The sequence below is a fragment of the Microtus oregoni genome, unplaced genomic scaffold (assembly GCF_018167655.1).
Source record: "Microtus oregoni isolate MIOR12 unplaced genomic scaffold, Mior012 000025F_ref0000491, whole genome shotgun sequence".
Lineage (NCBI taxonomy): Eukaryota > Metazoa > Chordata > Mammalia > Rodentia > Cricetidae > Microtus > Microtus oregoni.
In genome coordinates, this window is record NW_024543084.1 from 19,967,045 (window position 1) to 19,992,232 (window position 25,188).

Here is a 25,188-nt window from a genome sequence, read left to right on the forward strand (position 1 = left end):
TTCTCCTGCTGGACCCAGATGAAGTTTTTCCTGCTATGAGCCCATGGTGCCGGCTTGGACCAGGGCGATGAGCTAATGTCAGTATCTTTGTCTTCCCACTCTCGGGCACCAAGGCTGTGGCCTCTCTGGGGCACAGACCTGTCCAGGTGGCACTCACAAGCTGTGGCCTCTAAGCTGCGTTGTACTTGTCTATGAAATGGGTTTCTGTGAGGAAGAACCCTTGGGAGGCTCACAGGAGCCAGCGTGGGTAAACACTTCAAATGGTATCACGGTGGGTGGGGGCTTAACAACCTGTCCCCGTGTGACCACAGCTGCTCTTATTGAAGCTTAGACACTCAGCCCATTCCCGCCCCATCATTCAAACTGTAGCCAGAGAGGCCTTCCCAAGGCAACTGGAATCATGTCACCAACCAGATGTCCAGCTTGACCCTCTCTGCCCTCCCTCTCCAGCGCTCTCTTTATGTATTCATTCTAGCCACTGGAACTAATCCCACAAATGCCCGATGCACAGGCCTTCGGTCCTTCTTTAACTGGCTAACTCCTAGGTAGCCTTTAGACCCTGTCCGAGGTGCCTTTTTCTTCAGGGAGCCTAGTGACCATCTGTCTAATTGCAGTGAGCCCCTCTTCTCTGTGCTTCTGAGGGGCGACTGCCCTGCACTCCCCACTGCAGTGGCTGGCGTACCTGGGTGCTGCTGTCCCTGCAGTGGGCCAGACACTGCATCTTGCTCTCTGCTGCAGACCCAGAACAGTAGAGTGTCTGGCAAGGACTGGATTTTCAAAAAATATTTAGTGACTGAATGGATGGATGAGTCAATATCTGCATCCCACACTGCAGGAAATGTCTGAGAACAGATCTGAGTGGGAGGTTCCTGCAAGGCCTGGGAGAAGCCCCTGGGCTTTGGGGTGCTAGGTGGCGAAGAGCAGACACCCTTATTCCCTCCCACCAGTTCCCGCAGGCCCCCCGGGGCCCCAGAGCCGGCTTCCAGATGTTAAGCTCCGTGTCTGCCTTACCTCCTAGCTTTTCCATCTGCACTACCGGACCAGATTCCCGCAGCCAGCATAGCGGGCAGCCAGGCCAGCCGTCCCCAGCGTCTTCCTATTTTAGACATCTCGCCGCCTCAGTCCCTTCTAATGTTTCCAGGCAGGCTGCGGGGGGAGGAAAAAGAGGTTACTGCTACTTTAAATGTACTGTATAAAGGCGAGGGCTGGAAAGGGGCCTGCTTGCAGGAATACCCAGTCATCTAGTTGGAGAAGCCGCCAGATGGAATACAAAAGGAGAAGCTCAGGCGCTCATGGAGACGGCCTCGGTTCATAAATCAGGTGGGGCCGCGGCCCAGGGGCCCACACACCATGGAGCCCAACTCCCTCCTGGACCCAGGCGACTCCTTCGGTAAGTGAGCCAAGCCAGCTAAGGGGCTAAGTGGCAGAGTTTGGGATTTTAGCCCACTGCTCCAGCAAACTTTGCTTAGCTTTTGGAATCAGAGATGAACCAGTGGGGGGAGGCAGGCATCTGGGTGCCAACTGGCCTCTGGGATCGGGGCAGGCATCGGTGCCCTGGGTCAAGGGTCAGGGGTTGAAGGGTCCCCTTAGATGAGACGTTGGCATGGTCCAGCAAAGAGTTTCTTCTGTTTGAACTTTGCTCTTGGCCAAGAAGAAAAGTAAGTTATGGCCCCTGCTCCTAGGTCTCACTCTTGGTCCCCCAGCTCTGCCTGCTGCTGTGTGAATTCAATTAGTGAAGTCTGTAGAGAAACAGAAATGAGCAGGCAACTGAATGTACCTTGTAATTAAAGGCCAGGGCAAACTGAAAATTCCCAGCTCCCCTCTCTGGTACATAAGGCCCCAGGCTGCTCTAGCAGGGGAGATTCTCTGCTCAGCTCCCCAGGGCCACTCGGAGCCCTGAGCAGAGCTGGAAAAGAGTTGCAGGAGGGTTAGAGCCCAGCAGAGTGGGGCCGGGACCAGGGAGCCAAGAAAGGTTCCTCCAGGGAGGTTTCAACAGGCCCGGGATCCCCAGGACCTGCAGGTATCCGAGCCTGCTACTTAGCTGTCCAGACTGCTACCGTTTGGCCAGGACGCTGGCACACAGTGACTGTCTCCCAGCAACAGAGAGAAGCAGGAGGGTGGGAGGATAGCGGAGGGAAAGAGGCTGGGGGGGCAGGTTGAGGGGTTCACGGGGGAGACAGGGACGTTAGCCTCAGATTGGGAGGTCTTCTGTAGCTAATGGCTTATGTGACTCTTTTCGGGGCTGTGGTCCTTTGGGGACCACACACTCCACTCAAGAACGATAGCTCTTCTCCCCCCAGACTCCCTTGTTCTAGCCAGGCCTGGCTGCCTGGCCCAAAGTCAAGGCCAAATTCCCTTCCTCCTGCAGCAGCCAAGCTCAGTCCAGGGAGAGAAACTGCCGCCCTCAGGGAGCTGGGCCAGGCCCTACCGTTGACCTGACATCTTCAGACAGTCAGGCGACAGAACACTGCACCCTGAGTGACCTGTGGGTCACTTCATCCAAGTAACAATCAGTCCTCGGAGTGGGGGAGGGGAGGGGACTACAGCTTCTGTTCTGGAAGAGGTTTTGGTCTGGAATGGGAGGCCGTCCATGATCCCAAGACCTGCTTTAGGGGGGTGTATTCCTGATGGGGAACCCTGGGGACGCACGGTCTGAACTATGAAATAGGCTTGCTGCTTCTTGGGATTGTCTGCCTCAAATGTGGCAAGGCTTGGGAATGGTTCTTAAATACTCCTTCATGCTGCCCAAGAAAGGCACAGACTCAATCCAACCTGGGAAACTGTGGGGATGGGGAGTGGTGGCCGGGATCAATGTGGCCAAGCAAAGCTCTGGTGGTTGGGGAGCTCTTCCCTAGCCAGGGACATCTCAGGAGCCTACAAATCCCCTCTCAGTTCCCTGGGCTTGCCAACAGCAGCCTCTGAGCAGGACGAAGTTGGAAACTGAGGCAGCTTCCGTCTCGGTGGCGTGCAGCCTACCCCTTGTCTCGGGCTGTTGATCTTCTGTGATCTGCTAGGGCAGGGCGTGTGTGTCTGTGTGTGTGTGTGAGTGAGTGTGTGTGTGTGTGCAGGACAGAGGAGGCTTCTGGGAAGGCCAGAGGAGGAGGCCTTGCACACGCACTCTCTCTGGGATGGTCCCAGGAGGGCCGAGCAAGGTCTGACTCCCACCAAGTCAGCCTCAGAGGTCTATAGCTGAAACCTTTCCTGGGGCAGGGCATTAATGAAGCCTCCCCTCTGGCCCTCGTTCTACGTTCGCCCATTTATTCGTTGGCCCAACCTCTACTCTCAGGCCTTGAGCTGCGCTCCGGGAGCCAAACTTTGCCTCTATCTCTATGAAGTTCCCAGGTTAGTCTGAGTGAGGACTACTCCAAGGAAGGAGCCCAGGAATTGTGGAACCCTTTGTCCCAGTGTCTAGGAGGTTTTTCCAGAAGAGGTGATTTCACGATATTGCTAGTCAGTGTGGATGTCCATGACACAATGTTTTAGGCTGGCCAGCCCTTACTGTCCCAGAAGCTAGAAGTGTAGGACTGTTTCCGGATGACCTGGTTTCTGCGCAGAACTATGCTCCCAGCTTCTGGATGGTTCCCTTCTGTTCAGTCTGTGCACATGGGGAGAAAAGATGAGTGCTCTGGGTTTCCTGGACCAGGGAGCCACCTCATTTAACCTTGGTTTCTTCCGTGAGGCTCCAGCACCATGCATGGGAGGTTAAGGTGTGGCCGTAGGAGTGGACAGGTCACTCATATCCTTCAGGACTCCCTCCTTGAAACATTTCCTTCTGGCTTCTGCGATGGCCACACCTGCGGCTTCCTCCCATTTCCTGACCCTTCTTTCCCTACTATCCACATGGCTCCTTCCGGGGCTGAGCCATCTGACTGCAGCTCCGTCTCTCTGGGCCAGGCGTGCTGCCCTAACCTATCCCAGGGCCTCCATATCTGCAGCTTCCTCTGTCGGGGGCATTCCTCCCCACTTTCTTCACTGCTCTCACTCCTGTTTCTTCTCCTGGTTGCTGAAAAGTTGTCTTTTCTGAGAAGCCTTCTTTCTCTAGAACATGTTTCCTGATCCCACTGGGTTGGAGCTACTGTCTTAGTATCTCTTGCCCCGTCTGTTCTGGTCTGTGGATTGTGTTAGGATGGGATTAACTGCACAGCACCCTGTAATCTCTGAACTCTCCGAATCCCCAGGGCACGTCTCCCTGCTTGGCATTGTGGGGTCCCCAAATAGACTGTTGCTGAATGAATGCAGTTCACCCCGGCAGAGAGGCCAAGAAAGGCATTCCAGGCAGACAGAACAGGGGTGGAAAAGCCTGGGGCTCAGAGACACTCCGGAAGGTTCTCTACTTGCAATGATACTCTCGGCAAACTGCACTCCTTGAAGGGTCCTGGGAACCTGATTGGGACAAAGCTGGATGTATCCAAGCTGGGTGGAACTCTGGGTCCTCCTCCCTCCCTCCCTTCCTCAAGCTATCAGACACCCCTTCATTATGGACATAGTGAGCTTGGCTTCCAGTCGTAGGTGTTCAGGGACTTGGTCACTGGGCAGTGTCATAGCCATCACACTGGCGTGGAAAAGGTAGCATCAGAGGCTCAGAAGGTTGTGGTGGCACACGCCTTCAGTCCCAGAATTTAGGAGGCAGAGGCAGGTGGATCTCCATGAGTTTGAGGTCAGTCTGGTCTACAAAGTGAGTTCCAGGACAGCCGGTCTCATATAAATAAACAAACAAACAAACAAACACATAAATATAAAGTTTTGATAGTCTCCTTGGTCAAGACCAAAGAGGGCTGGGGGTGAGGGCAGACCGAAGAGTAGGGTCTTACAGCTAATCGGAGGCAGGAAGCCCTTGGTTCTCAGTGTCCCTTCAGGGCACTGGTCACTAACCTGACTCCTACCTGAGACCATAAGATGTCGGGGGCAGAGCCTGTCTTGCTAGCATTGTGTTGTGATCTCACGTTGGCAGCACCTGGCCCTGAGGACACATCTGCATGTCATTGGAAAGATGAATGAATATTAGTTGGAGCCTTTGATAATTGCTCTACTGTCCCCAGACTGCCTCCCCTTCTCCGGGCTGCTGTGTGGGTAACTGTCACTTGTGGATCTTGTGCATGTTAATCTCCAAGATAGAATAGTCCAGTTACCCATCTAAGATTCTAGACCCAAATCAGCTCTCAGCACCTCTGGGTTTCTGGGCGGCCTGGAGCCAGTCCCTGCTGCTGGCTCAGCCTCAGTTTCCTTAGCAGACCAAGTGGACAAGGCTAGCCCTACCCTGTCTGTTGCTGCCAGTTTGCCTACATACACCCAAGAGAAGTGAATATGGCTGCCACTGGCCCCTGTGGGGTGGGCTATGACTCACGGAGATGAGTGCTTACTGGGCTGAATCCCGGGAGGCATTGATTGTTCTATGATTCTGTGAGGTGGGACAGAGGCTTAGAACCCTGCTCCCCTGAACACCAGCAATCACATTCGTCCAGGGCTTCAGGAGCTCTGCGGCAAGGAGACAGCCACGCTTCTGCTGTGTTCTGACCATTTCAGGTGAAGCAACCACAGCATGCTCCCCCCAGTACTGGAGATTAAACCCTGGACCTCAAACACGCCTGACAAGGGTTCTACCACTGACTTATACCCTTCACCACCCCCTTTTTATTTTGAGATAGGATTTTACTACAAAGTCTTGGAACTAAGTCAAATAGATTAGGCCAACCTTGAACTCACCTGCCTCTGCTTCCTCAGTGCTGGGATTAAAGGCGTGCCCCACCATGCCACAGCTTCTGTTTATTTTTTTATTTTGAAACAGGGTCTTCACGAGTTAGTTATCCAGGCTAACACTGAATTCATTTAGTAGCTCAGTAAGGACTCAAACTTGCAGTCTTCCTGCCTCTGCTTTCTGGGGAACTGGACCCACAGGCCTGTGGCACCAGGGTCAGCTAACAGCACTAGTTCTGGAGTGATTGTGTCTCTGTTGGACATGGTCCACTTTAATCCTCATGCCCGGCCTGCAGGTGTGGTTAGCCTATTTTCTAGAAGAGGAAACAGGCTCAAGGGAGTTGAGAGTGCAGGGGAAGAGCGGTGACCAAACCCAGGCTGCTGGGTTCCAGATCCTGGGACCTTTCTCTTGCAGCCCTGTCTGAGAGCCATCGCTGGGCCCAAGTGGCCTCCTGTGGGCCCTCCCATTTGCTGTGGAAAAGCTCCCCTTCTGGGGACTGTTTGCTGAACTAGCTCAGGACTGAGCGTGACTGTGTGACATGGCAAGAGCCGGTGTCAGCTCATCAGGGGACAGCAGCTGGGACAGGATGGGGCTTGTCTAGAGAGAGCTATTTTGGGATCAAAGCTGTCACAAGCCCGATGTCATGGTGCCCTGGCCCTTCTCCTGAGCTGGAGACAGGCCACAGATGCTGTCCAGGGCTTTGCTGCAGCTAGCCAGGAGCGAGGCTAATGGTAATGACCGTGGATGTGCCCAGCCACGCACCTCCATCATCTCATTCCCCTCCTACCAACCCTCAAGACTGCGGCTCAGAGAGGCTGAGCAACTTGCCCAAAGACACAAAGCTAGAGGCAGTAACTAAACTTGGCCTATGAGGTCCTTCTCTGAGGGTGCATCTGTGAGGTCAGGCCTAGGAGGCTGTAATCAAGCCTGCCCTGCCTCTCAGGCCTCCTCCTAATTCTGAAACTCAGTAGGCTCTGGACCAAGACCTGGGAATACTCAAGCCTCAGTTTTCTCATCTGCACTGAAGCAATGATACCAGCCTGGTCAACCTGAAGTAGGGAAGGAAATGAACAATTGGCTCCTTCCATTGTGTGTGTGTGTGTGTGTGTGTGTGTGTGTGTGTGTGTGTGCATGTGTGTGTGTGTGTGCGTGTGTGTGTGTGATCTCTTTAGCTGCCCTTGACGAGTGAAGCCAGGTACGAAGAGCCAGTCCCCCTGACTGAGGACCTCCTAAGCACCAGGCTGTGGGCTGAACACTCATGGATGGAGCTTCAGACTTCCCTGCCTACACTCAGAGAAACCATCAGGTTCTGAAAGGTCCCAGGATGTACGGCCACAGACAGTACTTGTAACTCAAACCCAGGACTCCTAGACAATGTGACAACTAGTTTTGTCAACTTGTAGAATTTCTGGGGAAGAGAGTCTCAGTGAGGGATTGTCTAGACTAAGTTGGTCTGTGGGGAGACTGTCTTGATTATGTAATTGATGAGGGAATGGAATATCCAGCCTCAAAGTAGGTGGCACCATTCATTCCCTGGTTTTGGGTTTCAAACTGTATCAAAAGCAAAAAGCAAATTAAACATGAGTATACATGTGTCCTACTCTTGATGGTGGCTAGGACTACCTGTGTCCAGTTCCTGCTACTGGACCTGTCTAGAACCATAGACTGTAATCCGGGGTTGCGAGCCTACTGGAGCTGTCCAGAACCATAGACCATAACCCGGGATTGCGAGCCTACTGGACTTGTCCAGAACCATAGACTGTAACCTGGGATAGTGAGCCTATTCAACCTCTCTAAAACCATAGACTGTAACCCGGGGTTGTGAGCCTATTCAACCTCTCCAAAACCATAGACTGTAATCTGGGGTTGCGAGCCTACTGGAGCTGTCCAGAACCATAGATCATAACACGGGATTGCGAGCCTACTGGACTTGTCCAGAACCATAGACTGTAACCCGGAATTATGAGCCTACTGGACTTGTCCAGAGCCATAGACTGTAACCTGGAATTATGAGCCTACTGGAGCTGTCCAGAACCATAGACCGTAACCCGGGATTGCGAGCCTACTGGACTTGTCCAGAACCATAGACTGTAACCGGGGATTGTGAGCTGAAACAAACCTTCCTCCCTGGGTGTTTTTGTCAGACATTTCATCACCCAATGGAAGTGATGCTAACACAAGTGCCTGCCCTCAGGTGCCCAATTAACTCTGGATTTCCCAGACTCTGATCTACTTTGTCCTCTCCATTGCCCAGGAAGCCTCAGGCCAGCCTTACTGTGGCCTTCCCAGCAGGGCAGGAGGCAGTGAGGCCACCTGTCTTACTCCTCACACTTGTTACCCACTGAGGTGCCAACAGGAAGAAAGAACAGTAAGGAAAAAAGCAGCAGAGAGGCGGGGCCTTGCATTGCTGATGATGCGCCCGGGCCCATGCAGCAGAGAAGCAGGGCCTTGCATTGCTGATGCACCCAGGCCCGTGCAGCAGAGAAGCAGGGCCTTGCATTGTTGATGCACCCAGGCCTGTGCAGCAGAGAGGCAGGGCCTTGCATTGCTGATGCACCCAGGCCTGTGCAGCCAGCTGGGTAGGAAGGCTGGGGACTCAGGGAAGGAGGGGGCTGTACTGACCAGGGCAGGGCCAGGACAAAGCCCTTCCAGAGGGCAGCAGCTGGTGTCCCCTAGCCCTTTGGGAAGGACACCAAAGGGGGAAGAGAGCGTTCACACTCATGTGTGCTTCTTCTAATGCTGTGACCCCTTAATATGCTGTGGTGACCCCAACCATAAAATTACTTCATTGCTACTTCATAACTAATTTTCCTGCTGTTATGAGTCTTATTATTTATTTATGTTTGGTTTTTTGAGACAGGGTTTCTCTGTAGCTTTGGAGCCTGTCCTGGAACTAGCTCTTGTAGACCAGGGTGGCCTCAAACTCACAGAGATCCTCTTGCCTCTGCCTCCTGAGTGCTAAGATTAAAGGTGTGCACCACCACCGCCCAGCTTGTTATGAATCTTAATGTATATACTTGTGTTTTCTGATGGTCTTAGGTGACCTCTGTGAAAGGGTCATTCAAACCCCAAGGGGTCACGACCCACTGGTTGAGAATCACTGACTCAGGGCAAAGACGTCACATTCATGAAATATGTAGTTTCTGGAAGCCATTTTCCTTTCCACCTCTCCCCTCTGCTTTTCTTTTGTGAGCTCCTCAAGGGTGTGTAGGGTAGGCAGAGGTGGGGAGTGGGAGAGGCGGGGCCTGGCAGGGCCCCTCCCCTTGTGAATACCAGCCCTGTACAGAATGATGGATCCTATTAACTAGTCCGGAGGCTGGCTCAGCTCCCCTAAGCCCTCTTGTCTCTGATACATTCTCATTATGTAGGGGATAACACAGAGGCACTCGCCCACATTTTAACCCTGCCCTGCAAGAGACAAGTCATGATTCCTCCCAGGTTGCATGGCCACTGCTTTGGACCTGGATAGTCTGGGGTGAGCAGGCTCTTCCCAGCAGGCCTCATTTCTAACTGGCCTCTCTCAGCTCTGGGCCTAGCCTTTTTCCACTGTCCAGCCCCATTGCTTCTGCTTCCTGGCTAAACTGTGGGTCAGCTTACCCCAGACCTTCTGAGGCCACAGCCCTGCCCTGATCTTTGAGATGGCTCTCAAGAGGTCACCTTTGGAAGCCCAGTTTGTTTAAGACAGGGTTTCTTTGTAGCCCTGATCATCCTGGAACTTTCTCTGCCCCAGGCTGGCTTCAAACACAGATCTATCTCTGTGCTCCCGAGTGCTGGGACTAAAGGTGTGCGCAACCATGCCCAGCTCTGCCTTTAGCTCCACCTCACTTCAGCCCTGGACACCTAGGCAGATCCCTCACCTCTTCTTTGGGTTCCTGCATGTTCTCAGCTCCATGTACAGCGAGTCCTCACGGTGTCAAGGCTCAAGGTAGACCATGGTCTGACCCTTAGATGGCACTCGGCTCTGGCCTCAATGTCACACAGCCTCCCTCTCTGCTGACATCATAATAACTCCCTGTGTCTCCTCGACTTTGCTCTGGGTGGTCTCCTGTCTCAGCTCTCTCGACTCACCCTGGTCTGTCCCACCCACGCCTAGGCCACTGCTTGGGTCACCTCTGCCTGGAAGACTGAGTGTGCCCTTTGGTTCCCAGGGCTTCCCACTGCTCCCCTAATGCTGATAAGTCCAGCTGCCACTTGCCTTGTCCCACATCAGGGCTGGGAATTGCCTGGCCAGCCGGACTGAGAGCTCAGAGGCTGAGGGGCGGAGTAAGGAGGAGGCACAAGGACCCCAAGCTCCTGGCAGGATGTGGGGCTCACACTGAAGCGGGGGACACAGACAGTAGGCAGATTCTGAGTGGAAGGGGTGATGGTGTCTGTGTGCAGAGCCATGTGGTGGCTTTTTATGGGGCAGTCTGATAATTCTTCCAGATGAGACCCCAATTTCAACATGGAGGGATGGGATTCTCGTGTGCCCGTTCATGTTCCACACCCTTCCCTGGGAAGCCAGCCTGACCAGCCGTGGCGTTGGTAGTCCATGTCAGCGAATGCTTCAAGGCAGGTAGCATTTCTCTTTGTCTTTTGAAGATGTCACCTTGCCCAGTAGGGGGAAATCTTAGTGAGAGGAGGCCTGCCCTGCCTTCTCTTGGGCAGCAGGGTGGCCTGGGTCACAGTGACCCAGGAGAAGTGGAGCAGGAGTGGAGGGATACAGATGCCTATCTGATCCGATGGCTGTGCAGGCCGGCTGGATCACCACAAGCCAGACTTCCTGTCGGTGACCTACATTTCCCCAGCGCCTCTGTGTGCAGACAGATGAGAGTGTGGGGAGCAGGGCCTGTCGGAAAGGGACAGTGTCCCAGCAAAGGGGACTCCGTGGCTGCAGAACCCTTATGTGAACTGTGAAGGATTGGAAGGGGTTTCTGCTTACCACAGTCGCCATAGGCTAATTCTGTGTCCAGAATGTCCAGACAGCGCACCACAGCTGCTGAGAAGACCGAGGTGCATGTCTCCAGAGCGCCCCAGTTCTGCCCAGTTCTCCCCCACTTGAGGGGGTCTCATGTTACTCTTCACTGTTGGCAGGATAGTGGACGTGGAGTGGAAGATGTAGCCATTAGTGCTGGCGAAGGAAGTAGAGGAGGGAGGGGGAGAAGGAGGGGAGGGGAAGAAGGGCAGTCTTCAGAGGAAAAAGGCTTTGGGTCTGTCCTTGAAGCCTAGGTGGCTCAGGGCCACGTAAGTTTGCTCCGTGGGCTACTGGCACCTGGGCATGAGGCAGAAGAGCTTCTTCCTCCCAGTGAGGTCTGCCATTGAGGGAGGGGCTGTGTGAGCTCCATGTGCCCTGATGAAAGATACCCCCCCGCACCCATCCCAATGCTTCCTTCTACCAGCTTTGTGGAAGGCAGAGGGTAGCTGTCAACCTTGGTGGGCTCTCCTTTCAGACGGCCCTCACCGTCTTGGTTCATCTCTGTCTCTCTGGCTATCTCTGTGTCTCTGGCTATCTCTGTCTCTGGCTATCTCTCTGTCTCTCTGGCTATCTCTGTGTCTCTGGCTATCTCTGTCTCTGGCTATCTCTCTGTCTCTGTGTCTCTGGCTATCTCTGTGTCTCTGGCTATCTCTGTCTCTGGCTATCTCTGTGTCTCTGGCTATCTCTGTGTCTCTGGCTATCTCTGTCTCTGGCTATCTCTGTCTCTGGCTATCTCTGTCTCTGGCTATCTCTGTGTCTCTGGGTTTGTGCATCTCTTTCATTCCTCTCATGTCTCTGCCTCCCTCAGCGAGGCCCTACTATGTGAAGAGACAGGAGCACAGTGGGGCATTCTCCTGTTCTCATGCCCCCTGGTAGGGGCCAGTCCTGCTTTATGGGATTTGTACCCTCTGCCTGGCACACCCTGGCAGTCTCTCCTCCAAAGTCTGCCTCATTCTTTCCTGCTGCCTCCCCTGTGCAGTCCAGCCCAGTCTCCCTGCTCTGGTCTCTGCTCTCCCACAGGGTCCTTGGCACCACTTACGCTCCTCAAAGAGCACTGATCAATGCCAATCCTGAGCCTGGATTATAGATTCCAAGGTCCCCTTCATCTTCTGGGTCCCTTAGTCTGAGAGTCCCCATAGCCCCAGGGAACTTGCATCCGCTCTTTGCCACTCCAGGTGTGTGGCACTGGGAAAGTAAAGTGACTTCCTGAGTCTCATGCTGCCTGAGATATGGGATGATGGCCCCAGTCAGTCCTTGCATGGCAGGTGGGTGACCAGAGGGGAAGTGTTGGTGAGAACGTGAGAACCCCAGAGCTATACAGCATAGGGGGAGTACAGGCCACCTGGGCTGTCCCTGTTGGTACTTGCGGTGGGTGGTGTCCTGATAACCCCTACCTCCCATCTTGTCTTCAGACTCCTCCCTCAGCTGAACCACCTAGGCACCCTTTCCTGAGCCCTTTCTCACATCCAGTCCCTCCCTCACCCTCACCTTCCTGTGCTCTGGCCAGTCTACACGAGGTCCCCATCTTCCCAAGGTCCTGCCCTAGACCAGAGAATCTCACTACTGTGTGATCCCACGGTCCTCAGCCCTGTCTCCCTTGTGTGTTCTGTTCAAGGAGCCAAGGCAGCCCTGTCACACTCTGTGGTCTTTTCCTGCTGCACATACCTTGCTTGGAGCCTACCTAACTCAATGGCTGAATGCTTTCTCTGGGATGTTTGTTGAGTGAAAAAATGAACAACTGAATGACTTGATGCAATGAGAAGCATTTTGCAAGCTACAAAGTGTCCCATTTGGACCAACACATGGAGAACATGGGCCCAACAGCAGGGGATGCTGGAGGAAGCCCTGATGGGGAGGGCCTTCAGCCTAGGGCAGGAGTCTTCAACCTTCAACTAGAATTCATAACTGTTGGGGTAGAGTGGTGCTGTCTTGTGAATTATAGACCCTACTTTGTAGAGTCCAGCTGGGACAAAGATGGCCCTAGGCATGGCCAAGTTAAGTAGCCATGTCACTGCACATGTGGGTGCCTATTGGTCAGTATTCCAACACTCAGGAGGCTGCAGGCCAGGGAAAGAGGGTCTTGAATTACAGGATAGGTGGAAAGATGGAGAGAGAGGAAGAGGGGGAGAGAGGAAGGGAGAGGGAAAGAGAGAGTGATTACATGCTAGTGTGGCCATCACTGTCCTGGAGAAGGGAGGTTTGAGCAGGGTAGGCCAGGGTAGCCCTCTGTAGCCAGGAACAGTCCAAGCCTCTCCCCGTGTTTCCACCCTTGACGGTACCGCCTCATCCTTGGGCTCGTTAAGATCTAGTTAGGGCTGAGGGCCAAGCTAGCTGCCTGGTGAACAAAAGAACTTGTATTTGGAGAAAGGAACATTAGCCAGGGTCAAGGAGGACTGTGGGGCTGTGGGGAGCAGGAGCAAGATTATGGGGTTGGGGCAGTAGGAACTGTCTTCTGGGCAGCCTCGGTCTTCAAACCACAGCTCTGCCCCATTGATGCGCAATGTGGGACTCCTGTCCCAAGGTCAGGGGTGAGAGGTCAGAGGCCACATTCAGGCCGGGGACCAGGCAGTGTGGGATGGACAGGAGGCAGCCTGAAGCCTCGAGCCCTTTGTCCATGTGCTGTTTCTCAGAGGGGACCAGGCTGTCTGGACTGTGTGTGACAGAGGGGCTGGGAGGAAAGACGGGGTCGTGGAGCTCACAGACCCCGCATTCTGTGCACGGTCAGATGGGGCTGACAGTCCAGGTCTTGGTCACCACCTCCCCAGCTGGAGACCGTCATCGGCTCCCTGTAACCCTCAAGATTCACCTCCAGATCTTCAACAGCCCCTAAAGGTCCTTGACAACCCTGGGTAGATAACTTTCCCTAACTGCAAAGGTCACCAAGTCCAGGTCAGGCTTCAGCCAGACTGAGTGGCTGACAGCTCCTTAAATAGCTTATCCAATAATTCCTGCCTATCAATTCTTGGCCTAAGATGCTTGCTTCCTCTTCACCTGTGTGCCCAAACCCACCAGCTCCTACTTAGGCATTGATGTCCCTTTGGTGCCCATATCTTCTGGGAAGCCTTTTCAGGTTAGTGGCAGTACCAGGGGTGTGGATGGTGGCAGTCACTTAAGGAGGAAGTGGGAGGAACACTGGGAGGAGCAGGGAGGCCCATTCTAAGGCCCGGGAGTGGAGGAGGCCTGCTCTAAGGCAAATGGTGGGTGTTTCACTCTTCTGCAGCCTTGGGCTTGTGTGTAACCAGGATCACTGTTTAGAAGAGGGGAGAGAAGATTGGAGGATTAAAATGACAGAGAGAAAAATGGGCCACCAGAGTCAGGGCACAGCCTGTCCTTCTGTCCATCAGGGCGTGTTCCGGGTAGACTGAACCTCATCCTGGAGCTTGGGGACAGACAGACACCAAGATTTGATCCTTAGGCTGCCACAAGGATAGATGGGTGTTCAGAGATGGGGTAGGACCCAGGTAGGCACATTTCAGCCCACACAGGACTACAGGTAACATCAGCCCTCACTAGACCCTGGTCCTGGACTTGGGGCACCTTAGGGTCCAACTGACTCTATGTCTGAGGAGACACGCAGGGCTATGAGCTGGAGAGGGCCCTCTCATTAACCCAGCTTCCATCAGGTCACTTTCTTTCGGTCTGTTGGTTTTCATTTGAAGCAGGAGTTCTGATCTGGGCATTGTGGTTTATATAGGTGGAGGCTGGAGGACCAAGAGTCTAAAATTTTCCTTGTTTACACAGTCTGATGCCATCTTGGGCTGCAGAAGACTCTGGTGGTTTGAATAAGAAGGGCTCCCATAGGCTCATATATTTGAATGCTTAGTCACCAGGAAGTGGAACCGTTTGAAGGAATTAGAAGGATTAAAAGGTGTGGCCTTGGAGGAGGTGTGGCTTTGTTGGAGGAAGTATGGCATTGGGAGTGGGCTTTGGGGGTCTCAAAAGCCCATGCCAGGCCCAGTCTCTCTGTCTACCACTTCCTCTTTATCTCTGCCTGCAGATCAGGCTGTGGCTCTCAGCTACTGCTCCAGTTCCATGCCCCCACCATGATGATCATGGACTAACCCTCTGATACTGCAAGCAAGCCCCCAGTTAAATGCTCTCTTTGATAAGAGTTGCCTTGGTCATGGTGTTTCTTCATAGCAATAGAACAGTGACTGAGACAGATTGTTGCAAAAAGACAACTTCCTTCCACCTCCTCCCCACAAAATGAGATGAAAGAAGAGTTCTATAGCTCATTGGTTTAAAGAGCTGGTTTTCAAACCTGGAAATGGAAACCCCAGTTCTGGGAGGTCAAGAGGACTGCTGAGTTCCAGGCCAAAAATCCATACAAAGAGCCTTATCCCTCTGTTCTTGTAGAGATGGGAAGGCAAGGTCTAGAGAGGCCTGGGTGTGGCCTCGGTCCTCAGGGAGAATGGTGACAGCCAGTTCATTTTCTGACCCTTCCTGTGGAACCAGGCCACCCTCTGCCAGAAGCGCAGACATGGACCAATGAGCATCTCAAAGTTAACAAACACGGGATGACAAGAGGAGCCGCTGGCTTCTGAATGAGGAGTGGGGGTGGGGAGGAGGCATGCTCAGAAGCTGGAAGCAAAGAACAGAGCTAGGCGGTTGGGCAGCTGAGCCTGTCTCGTGGAGAGCCGTGGAGAGCCATGGAGAGCCGTGTATCCAGCCTTCACCTGCGCTGTCCACGCGCTTCCTAAGTTCTTAACTATGGCCAAGGCAGCGCTGGGTTTGGAGTGAGAATCTCATTTCCGTTCTTGACTCTTGCATCTCCTCACCACATTCACTTTGGCCAGACCCACGCCCTCTGAGACATCCTGTTCTTTCGCCCATAGAAGGTAGTAAGCCCACCTCCACCTCCGAGTAATTGTAAAAAGGGACTGAACACTTCAAGATTCTTAACGTTTTTTAATGAGACAGGGTCTCTCTGAGAAGCCCTGACAGACCTAAAACACAGTGCAGACCTGGGTGGTCTTGACCTCGGGGATCTGTCTTCCTCTGCCTGTGCCACCATGCCTGGCTCCCAGCTGAATAGCTCAGTAAATGCCTTAACCTCCCAGCCCCTGACCCCATCTGCACACAGTACAGTGGCAGCCCCCACCTCCTCCATAGGATGTAATGTGTTGGAAAGTGTTAAAATAGCTAAAATTGGCTCAAATCCATGATTATCATTAGTTTTACCCAAATAGCAGCAGTGTCTGGGCTTGCTGAAAGAACGAGGTAATAAATGAATGGGCGGGAAATTAGGGCTCTCCCAGAGAATACCTGACGGCTCCAACTCCATCTAGGGTGCCCACTTAGCTGCCTGTCCACCCTGACTCCCTGTGGCCCTGCAGCGTTTTGCATTTTTTTCTTGACACATGGAGGTAGGCTCCATTCTGCTCCGAGATGACTCTGGGTGACAAAGAAGGAACTTCAGGAGCCTTGAATCGAATTTTTGCTTCAGAAAGCGTAACCAACCTGGAAGTCAGAATTTCCCGAAGCCGAGGATTCTGGGAGGATACTTCCAGGCATTAAAACTAAATTAGACCAAGGTAGCTCTGCTATTACCAAATAATTCCTCACGATTACAGAAAGCAGCCATGAATCCTGACGGCAGCTGAACTTCAGGTAACTTACTCCAAAAATCTGCAAAACTTGCAGGCTCATCTAATTGCTTCTCTACGGTGTTGCAGGCAGGTAATTATGCTAATGGGCCTTAAAAAAAATCACCTTTCTGGTCTGGGATTGGGCGGGCTTGAAATGAAATGTGAGCAGTGGATGCTTCCAGCAGCAGAGGCTAGAAGCCATGTCTGATTCCAAAGGGGCCCTTTGTCAAGAGGGGAAGAAAGCCGGTTATGCAGCTAGACTTAAAGTGGCCGTATTCTCGACTCTTCAGATCTTTACACACATTGCTGAGTCTCGGCCCTCTGAGAAGCAAGCAACCAACAAAGGCTCAGGATCTTTTATCTAATTCAAACAGGCAGGTGTAGTGCCCTAAGCTCCAGGCAAAGCTCTGGCCACAGGCTGGGAGACTATCAACACCAAGAGTGCTTCTGATGCTTGCTAGACAATTAAACAAGGAGGAAACAGTAATGTCCTAGCCAGGGTCACTACTGCTGTGATGAAACACCACCGCCAAAGCAACTTGGGAGGAAAGGGTTTGTGTGGCTCACACTTCCACATTGCTGTTCCTCATTGGAGGAAGTCAGGACAGGAACACAGAGCAGGAACCTGCAGACATTAGCTGAGGCAGAGGGATGCTGCTTACTGACCCCCCCACGGCTTGCTCAGCCTGCTTTCTTACAGAACACAAGGCCATCAGTCTAAGGAAGGCCACACCCACCATGGGCTGGGCCCACCCACCAACCACTAATCAGGAAAATGCCCCAGGCTTGCCTACAGTTCATCCTATAAAGGCATTTTCTTTTTTTCTTTTCTTTCTTTCTTGCCTTTTTTAAAAATATAATTTATTTAACTTAATTTTATGTACGTTGGTATAACAGTGTCAGATTTTCTGGAACTGGAGTTACAGACAGTTGTGAGCTGCCATGTAGATACTAGGAACTGAACCCTGGTCCTCTGGAAGAGCAGCCAGTGCTTTTAACTACTGAGCCATCTCTCCAGACCCTAGAGGTATTTTCTTAATTGAAGTTCCTTCCTCTCGGATGACTTCAGCCTGTGTCGAGTTGACATAACCGGCCAGCACAAGATCACGCACATTTTATATTATTATTTTCTTATCAGTTTATTTATTTATTTCCTTTGAGACAGGGTTCTCTGTGTACCTCTGGCTGTTCTGGAACTAGATCTGTAGAATAGGCTGGCCTTGAATTTAAAGAGATTTGCCTGCCTTTGCCTCCGGAGTGCTGGGATTAATGGCAGGTGCCACCACCACCCAGCAATAATTATTTTCTTATGTTGCTGTTTTATTACCTGCCCTTTTCCTAAGTGTTAAGTTGTTTTTTTTTTTTTTCTGGCCCGGTAAGCCTCTCCGCCAATGCAATGATCCAAATTACACCAAATCTGACCGAATTAGGAAAAGCCCAGGTTTAATAGATGCCAGCACCCATGGATGCCGGGGCGGGGGTGATGCTTTCAACCAAACACTAAGGAGCCAACCTTACTTTCTTCTGAGAGTAAAAGAAAAGTTATGGCCATGGCCCCCTCTGTTTCCTGGCCACATCTTTCTGACATCATTCCAGTTCCTGCTTCTGTCTCAGGTTAATTCCCCTATTCCTGAGCCGTGCCTGTTCTCCTCTGCCGTTGCCTTTTCTTCCTTTTTTATTTTGTTCATTTCTACTTAAATTTCCATTTATTTTATGTGTATGAATGTTTTGTTTGCACATATGTCTCTGGTACCCCAGGAGACCAGAAGAGAGCATCAAATCCCCTGGGATTGGAGTTCCAGATAGTTGTAAACCACCATTATGTGGGTGCTGGGAACTGAACCCCAGGCCCTCTGTAAGAGAGTTGGTGCTCTTAACCACGGAGCTGTCTCTCCAGCCTCACTTTATTTCTGAGACAGGGTCAGTTACTGAAGCTGGAGCTCACCCAGGGGCAATACTGACTGGCCAGTGCGTTGAGCTCCAGGGATCCGTCTGTCTCTAGCCCCTAGGAGCAGGACTGCCGTTCCAGCTGTACCTGGCTGTTAGGTCCAGACTCACACTCAGACCTCGGGCTTGCACAGAAAGCACTTCCCATCGATCCTTTCCCTAGCCTCAGAGGAGGGCTCGGAACACACTCTTCTCTTCAGTAGCCATGCATTTCTGGCTGAACTCTCCTGGGCTGGGCATCTTCACTCCCTGTTTCCTTCCTGAACTATCCCCAGGACAGTCTTTCATCTTTCCCTTTAAATCTGCCTTCCTCCTCCAGATACACACCTCCCATCCCAGGATCATCCCAGCCAACCCCCCCCCCCCCACCACCACCAAAGTCCAAGCTTCTGGGCATGGCATTTGGGCTCAGGGAACCTCAGCTTTCCGGCATGTCCCTGCCCAGTGATGCTAGCTGTTGTTCCTGAAAACACCAGGCTGGAATGTGTTTGCATCGCCCGTCCCCTCCCCTCATTGTCACCTCCTTGGAAGCCACTCTCCTACTCAGGCTGACACTAGGCCCCACAGCCCCCTCCTCAGTCTTAATAGTCATTAGTTTATGCTCAGTAGCTAATAGGAGGGGCTCACTAATGGGCCATGGGGAGTTTCCTAGGGTCTCTGCTGACACCATGGCTTGCCATGTTCCCTAGCACCTGGGAGCAGCTCCCTGGCCTGTTCACCTTTGTCCCCAGCCCTCCGCTCAGAGCCTGCCCAGAGAGGCCTCAGAGTCCATAGACAACAGGGGAGAAGCTGCAGAGGCCCGAACCAGAGCCCTGGAGCCTGGCTAGACCCCCACAGGCTGCAGCTCTCCATGTGGGCCCACCCTCCATCCTTCCTCCATTCCCAGTAGCTCCCACAAATGTGTAATTCCCAGACCCCTCCCACCAGTGTGTAATCCCCAGACCCCTGCCCTCCTCTTCTCTTCCCACCATGCCTGTCATTCTTGCTCTGGGAGTCCTATGAGCCCAAGCCTGAGTGTGCATCTGAGGATACCTCAGTCCCTGGGTGTTTGGTTGTTTGTCTATTGTTGAGACAAGGTCTCATGTATCCCAGGCTAACCTATGTAATAATTCGTGATGACCTTGATCTCCTGATTTTCCTGCCTCGACTTCCAAAGTGCTGGGATTACATGTATGTACTACCATACCTAATTACCATGCCTTCTTTACATGAATATCTGGTAACTAACAGTGTTTGTCCTATGATGACAGCCTATCCGTGGGGGTCTGCAAGTAGACCTGGATTCATCTCCTAGCAAACATTTACTGAGCACATACTATGTGCTAGGGCCCTTGCTGAGGACGAGAGGTGATGCAATGATGAACACTAGGGGTGATCCCTGTACTCATGGGGCCCCAACTCCTGGTGATCACACAGTGAAGGTACAGCTACCACCTGCCATCAGCAGCATGAAGGAAAACCCCTAGGTCAAGTGTTTAGTGAACGCAAGGGGAGGCTCCTCTCGGGAAGTGACATTAACTGACTCCGGAAGAAGCTAACCAGGCCAGGCAGGGAAAGGACAGAGAAGTGAGGTCTGACGAAGGAGTATTGTTTATTTGAGAACTCTGAGATTAGCTGGAGTGACTGACAGCAAAGAAGGCAAGGAAAAGTGGTGCAGAACGAGGCTGGGAGGCTTCTGATCCTCCAGCTCCCAGGCCAGACCCTCGGCAGCGTATGCTTTTGTTCAGAACCAGTGAACTCCCTGGGAGTTTTTTTTTTTTTTATCAGCCACACAAACACAACACGGAGCCCCTGCAAGCTTTTCGGCAGAGGTGGGTGGATGTGATTGGATCTGTGTTCTGCCAGCCTCTCGAGAGATACCAATAGGCAGGATCCACAGGGAGGAAGGCACAGAGGCAGGGAAGGAGCCTGATGCTCTGAGAAGCTTGGGCAAAGGAGCACAAGTGGCTGCTGGGCTGGGGATGCACAGGTGGGAGTCACTGGTGAAGGAAGGACAGCAGGGTAAGGTCCCGGGCTCCGACACTTGAAGTCTGCTCAGAACATCAAGGGCAATCAGATTCTAAGAGTATTATCTTCTAACTGGCCAGAGAGTAAGATGAAACAGCCCAGAAAAACTAGGGGAGAAACTGGGAGAATGTGATGAGACAGAAGGGAACAGAAGTGTCCACACAATTACACAGAGCAGATGAAGGCACAAGAGCATCCTTTCGTGTTGCCAAAAGGACTGATGGTCTTCTAGACAGCCATTAAGAAAAATGGTAGGGGCTGGGGGTGTGGCTCTGTTGGGAGAATGCTGGACTAACATACAGAAACCTTGGGTTTGATCCCCAGCATATCCCACAAAGTCATGCAAACACACAAAACAGACAGAAAAATAAGCAAGGTAGTACACACTTATAATCCCAGCCTGGGAAGGAGGTGCAGCTAGAAGGATCATAAATTCAGGGTTATCCTTAGTTGCACAGCAAGACTGAGCTAGACTGGGCTACATGGAACCCTGTCCCAAAAAGAAGACGGCAAACTATAAGTCAGGAGGGATGCCTGCTTTCCACGGCCCATTTGCATGAGACAAAGGACCATCAGTGACTAATGTTTATGTCACTTGCGTGATGGGATTTAAATCAAAGAGACTGGTTTATTAGCTTAGGAGATCTCTCATCAGAATGCTTGATGTGCACAGAGCTGTTCTTTTCCAGGGACCAACCAGCCCTCTCAACTTCATGCTTTCGCTTGCATGGAGAACATGTAACCCGACTGATTCATCTTCTAAAGTCTGGAACATAAGCAAGTCCCAATCCTGCATGCTGCCTAATGGAAGCTGCCGACAAGAGGACATATGTAGATTTTGCATATCCAAGTGCAGATGATGCATTTGGTAAATCATTTCAGACATGTCCCCCAGGGAAGGTGCCGCAGGCTCTGTCGCCCCTACAGATGGAAGCTGGCAAGGAAAAGACAGGTCCAGATTGAGATCCTGGGATATATGTGAGAACAGATTGGAGGAGAACAGGGTGGCTATGGGAAGACAAAGAGGGCCTGCAGGGCTGCCATGCTGTGCAGCCCAGCCCCTGGGAAGGGGCATGCTGGCATGAGGAGTGGAGCGAGGATGCTAGAGCGAGCTCTTGACTCCTGGCTCCCGAGCCAGCCTCCAGATGAGTGCTTCTTTCTCTTCAGGACTGGTTCACACCCTTGTTGTTGCTTAACCAGCATTCTACTTCCACAGTGGCCTAACTGGGTTCCTTCCACCCTCCTCTGCAAACGTCTTCCTCTTAGTCAATCTTCACATAATTGCTTGACCTAAGAACGGGGCCATGCATTTGGTACCTGTGATCTCATAGCTCATCCTAATCTCTCCCGGTGACAATCCTCGCCACAGCCTGCTTGTGTAGACCCTGATAGTGAGGCTCCGTGTCAGAGCACACAGCTGGCAAGTGGTTCAGCCTAGATGTGAAAGCAGCTCTCTCTGACCACAAAGTTCATGTTATTCTCAGAAATATTCCTGAAGACCAAGCTGTCCATCAGGAGGTGGTGGGGTTGTCTCCCTTTTGAGAGTGTGGCATGGTTCCTTTAGATTTCTGAGTATTTGGATTCACTCGGCTCTTATATTCATAAACCTTCTTAGTTGAGTTCCTGTACAGAGGGTGGGACTGCAGTGGGGGCCCAGAATGAGTAGATGTGGTTGTATTCATCTATAATCTTTGTACCAAGGAGGCTGAGGCAAGAGGATTGCAACTTTGAAGCCAGCATGACCTAAGCAGAAAGACCCTGTCAAGAAAAAAAAAAAGTCTGCTTCAGGAGACAAATCTCAAACTAGACGGCACTGCCCATCTCGTGATAATACAGACAATGAGGGACAGGAAGAGATGCGTCGATAATAGATGTGGTCCCCCTCACCCAGGGTCTCGCACAGCAGGAGTGCAGTGCACATGCACGGAAGTAGAGACAGAGCAGTGTGCTAGGAGAACACCCTGCCTGTGCAAACTCACGAGAGCATGAGGGAGCCGAGGGCCTTGGAGGCCTGCATTGCAGGCTGTATCTGGGCTAAGCAGGGCTTCAAGGGAGATGGACTAGAAGGCTATTAGTGTTCTTTAGGTTTTCTGAGTGCTTCAACGCAGGCCAGGCTATGTTCATGCATCAGCACCTAGACATGATGACATCATTAAAGGGGGAAGGTATCTTTTGGAGCAGAACTGGCTTTTAAAGGAACTTCTACCAGGCTTCCTTTGTGCCTTAAAAAAAAAAAAAAAAAGTTTGGGTGCTTGTCTGACATTCAAAAGGCATGGGTTCAACTCCCCAAAATAATCACACACACACACACACACACACACACACACACTCACACACAGAGAGAGAGAGAGAGACAGAGAGAGAGAGAGACAGAGAGAGAGAGACAGAGAGAGAGAGAGAGAGAGAGATATTTATGCATCACTCCAGCCAAAAAAATCTTACCAAATGGGGAGCCTTTTCCTACTGCATCGCAGCATCCTCTGCCTCCCTGGGGTAAACTCTTGGCCGAAAGGCGCATTTCCCATGACTCTGCATGCTCTCTGCTTTTACATCTGTGCACAGCCATGTGATATATGGGTGTTTGTTTGTGTGTGTGTGTGTGTGTGTGTGTGTGAAGAATCCAAATGAATGATATCATGCAATTTGTTCCTGAGTTTGCTCTGTCTCCCTTCCTCGGAGATTCAGACTCCCTCTCGTCCTGGTCCCCGCAGTAGAGAACTTCTCAGATCCCTCCACCATGTGTCCCTGTGTTCATCTGCACATGGCTGTAGGTGGCCTTGCTGCAGAGAACAAGACATTCACTAGGTGTGTCCCCCAAAAATGACCAGATAGCTGGGTGTTTCTCAGAGCTCCTAGGCTGTTTTGCAGAGTGACTGGACCCATTTCTCCTCCTGGCACGCGTGTTCTGCACACTCCTAATGCCACTCTCCGCCTTGGGGGCTAATCTGGGTTTGACTTTGTGTTTCCCCAGGTACTGTAAGGCTCTCTTTGAATTTATTTATGCACATTTTTCTTCTGCCAATTGTCTGATCATACATACTTTGAGTTCTTTTTGTAGCTGAGGATGCCCTTGAACTTCTGATCCTTCTGCCTCCACCTCCCATTTAGCTGAGATTACAGATTTTTGCCATCACACCTGGTTTATGTGGTGTTGGGGATCAAACCATGGCTTCCCTAATGCCAAGCCAGCGTTCTACCGGTTTCTTCTGAAAACTCATCTGTGGAAGGCCTTTGCATATTTTGCACTTGACTTTGATTTATCTTCTTTTGAAAAACACAGGTTTTACATTTTAATACACAGAACATCTTTCTCTTGATGTTCTGTGTATCTTCAAGAAATCCTGCCCTCTGCCAGGTTTGTCTGCTTGTTTAGACTCGGAATCTAACTGTTAGCTCAGGCTCATGGCCTGGGACTATGTAACGCAGGCTGACCTTAAACTCACTACAGTCTTCCTGCCTCACCTTCCCAAGTGCTGGATTTACTAATGTGAGACACCATGCCCAGTTTATTTTTATATTTAATTATCTAGTATACCTGAAACTTATGAATGGTGTGAGGTAGGGATTCCATTTCTTTTTTTTTTTCTAATATGAACATCCAATTGCTAGAGCACCATTTATAGAAGAGGCTCTCCTTTACCGACCTCAAGTGCCACTTCTGCCAAATAGTAAGTTTCCATACATGTGTGAGTCTATTTTTGCAGCCTCTATTCTAATCCTCCGACCTATTTATTGACCCTTACCTAACAGCACTTGTACCTCTTTAGGCTCCTCCCACTGCTTCCTGAGTATACAGCCCTGACTGAGTTTGCATCTTCGTGGAATGCACGTGTCCGCAATGGTCTTGTTTACAAAAAGTTTCTCGAATATTGTCTTGGGACATTAAAAACTCCCTGTTGCAAGAAGAGATAGATCCAGAAGTGAGATGGCTTACCAAGACCACACCATTGAAAATTGTCGGGTTTAGGTGTCCTCCAGCTTCCCAAGCCGCCGGGTCCATCCACGGCACATGGCTGCCCTGTATCTGACATTCCCCACTTCGTTCAGCAAGAAACTCAGAGTCAACACTGTGCGCATTGTTGGGGTTCAGATTCAGCATCGAAGGGGCTCTTCCTAACAAGAAGTGGGGACTCTCAAGTCAGGTAGTCATGCTCTGTCCAATCATCCGAGGCATGTGAACATAAAGAAAGTCGGGCCAGGTTTCAGGTCAGTTTCCAGAGCCCTTTTGGGGCGTGTACTTGGTCCCAAGGCACAGCTTCAGAGGACGCAGGCTTCCCCCTGGAATTAAAGGCGTCCTCCCGCCCTCCCGCCTCGAGAGGCAGGAATGCGCAGGATCAGCTTTCAGCAGAGCCACGGCTGCCTTTCCGGGGAGCTCCCCGGACAGGCCCTTCCCCAACGGCCGAATTAACTGGTTCAGTCTGTCCGACAAGGAGAGCAGCTCCCGCTAAAAATAGCGCCCTGCCCGGGGAGGCCTGCTCCCTCCGGGGTCCGCGGCACAGCCGTGGGAGTCCGAGCCGGGACTGCACGAGGAGCGCCGGGAGAGCCCCGGCACGCCAGGGTCTGACCCCCGAGGCCCAAGCGGCGTGCGCAGCCCTGGCGCCACAGGTGCCGCGAAGGGTGGAAGGGCCGACTCCGGCAGGGATGGGTGCTGGGCGCTCGGCCTACCGAGCGCTCGCCTGGGCCTCCCTGCCGCTGCTGGGGCCTCCCGCGGGCGCGCTCTGCGGGGACACTCTCTGCAGCCGAGGTAAGGCCGGGCGCGCGCCATCGCGGGCCTCCGCCTCCTCCCCTCCAGGCCACTCGCGGTCCCCCGGGGCCAGGCGGGGCGGACCCAGGCATCCTCCGTTTTCGGGGACAGGAGCCAGGCAAACTCTGTCAACTCACCTGTCATCAAATCGGAAAAGCCTTTTCCCCTCTTCTGGTCTCAGTGTTTCTATCGCAGAAAATGGGGCGATGGCATTTGTGTAGGCCAAGGACGCTGGGGGACATCCAGCCCGCGG

General features: G+C 52.2%; 1 protein-coding gene across 2 annotated transcripts in view; it reads left to right on the forward strand.

The window, feature by feature from the left end:
* The first annotated feature begins 935 nt into the window (after positions 1-935).
* The window catches only part of LOC121462496 (DAB2 interacting protein), a 172,908-nt gene continuing 148,655 nt past the window's right edge, over positions 936-25,188 (forward strand). The window contains exon 1 of one of the 2 annotated variants that reach the window (XM_041674093.1): positions 936-1,390. In XM_041674093.1, coding sequence (XP_041530027.1) covers positions 1,351-1,390 — 40 coding nt within the window. In that variant the 5' untranslated portion in view covers positions 936-1,350. Of the gene's footprint in view, positions 1,391-24,916; positions 24,936-25,188 lie in introns of those variants that run through there. The other variant, XM_041674091.1, reaches the window with a different exon arrangement.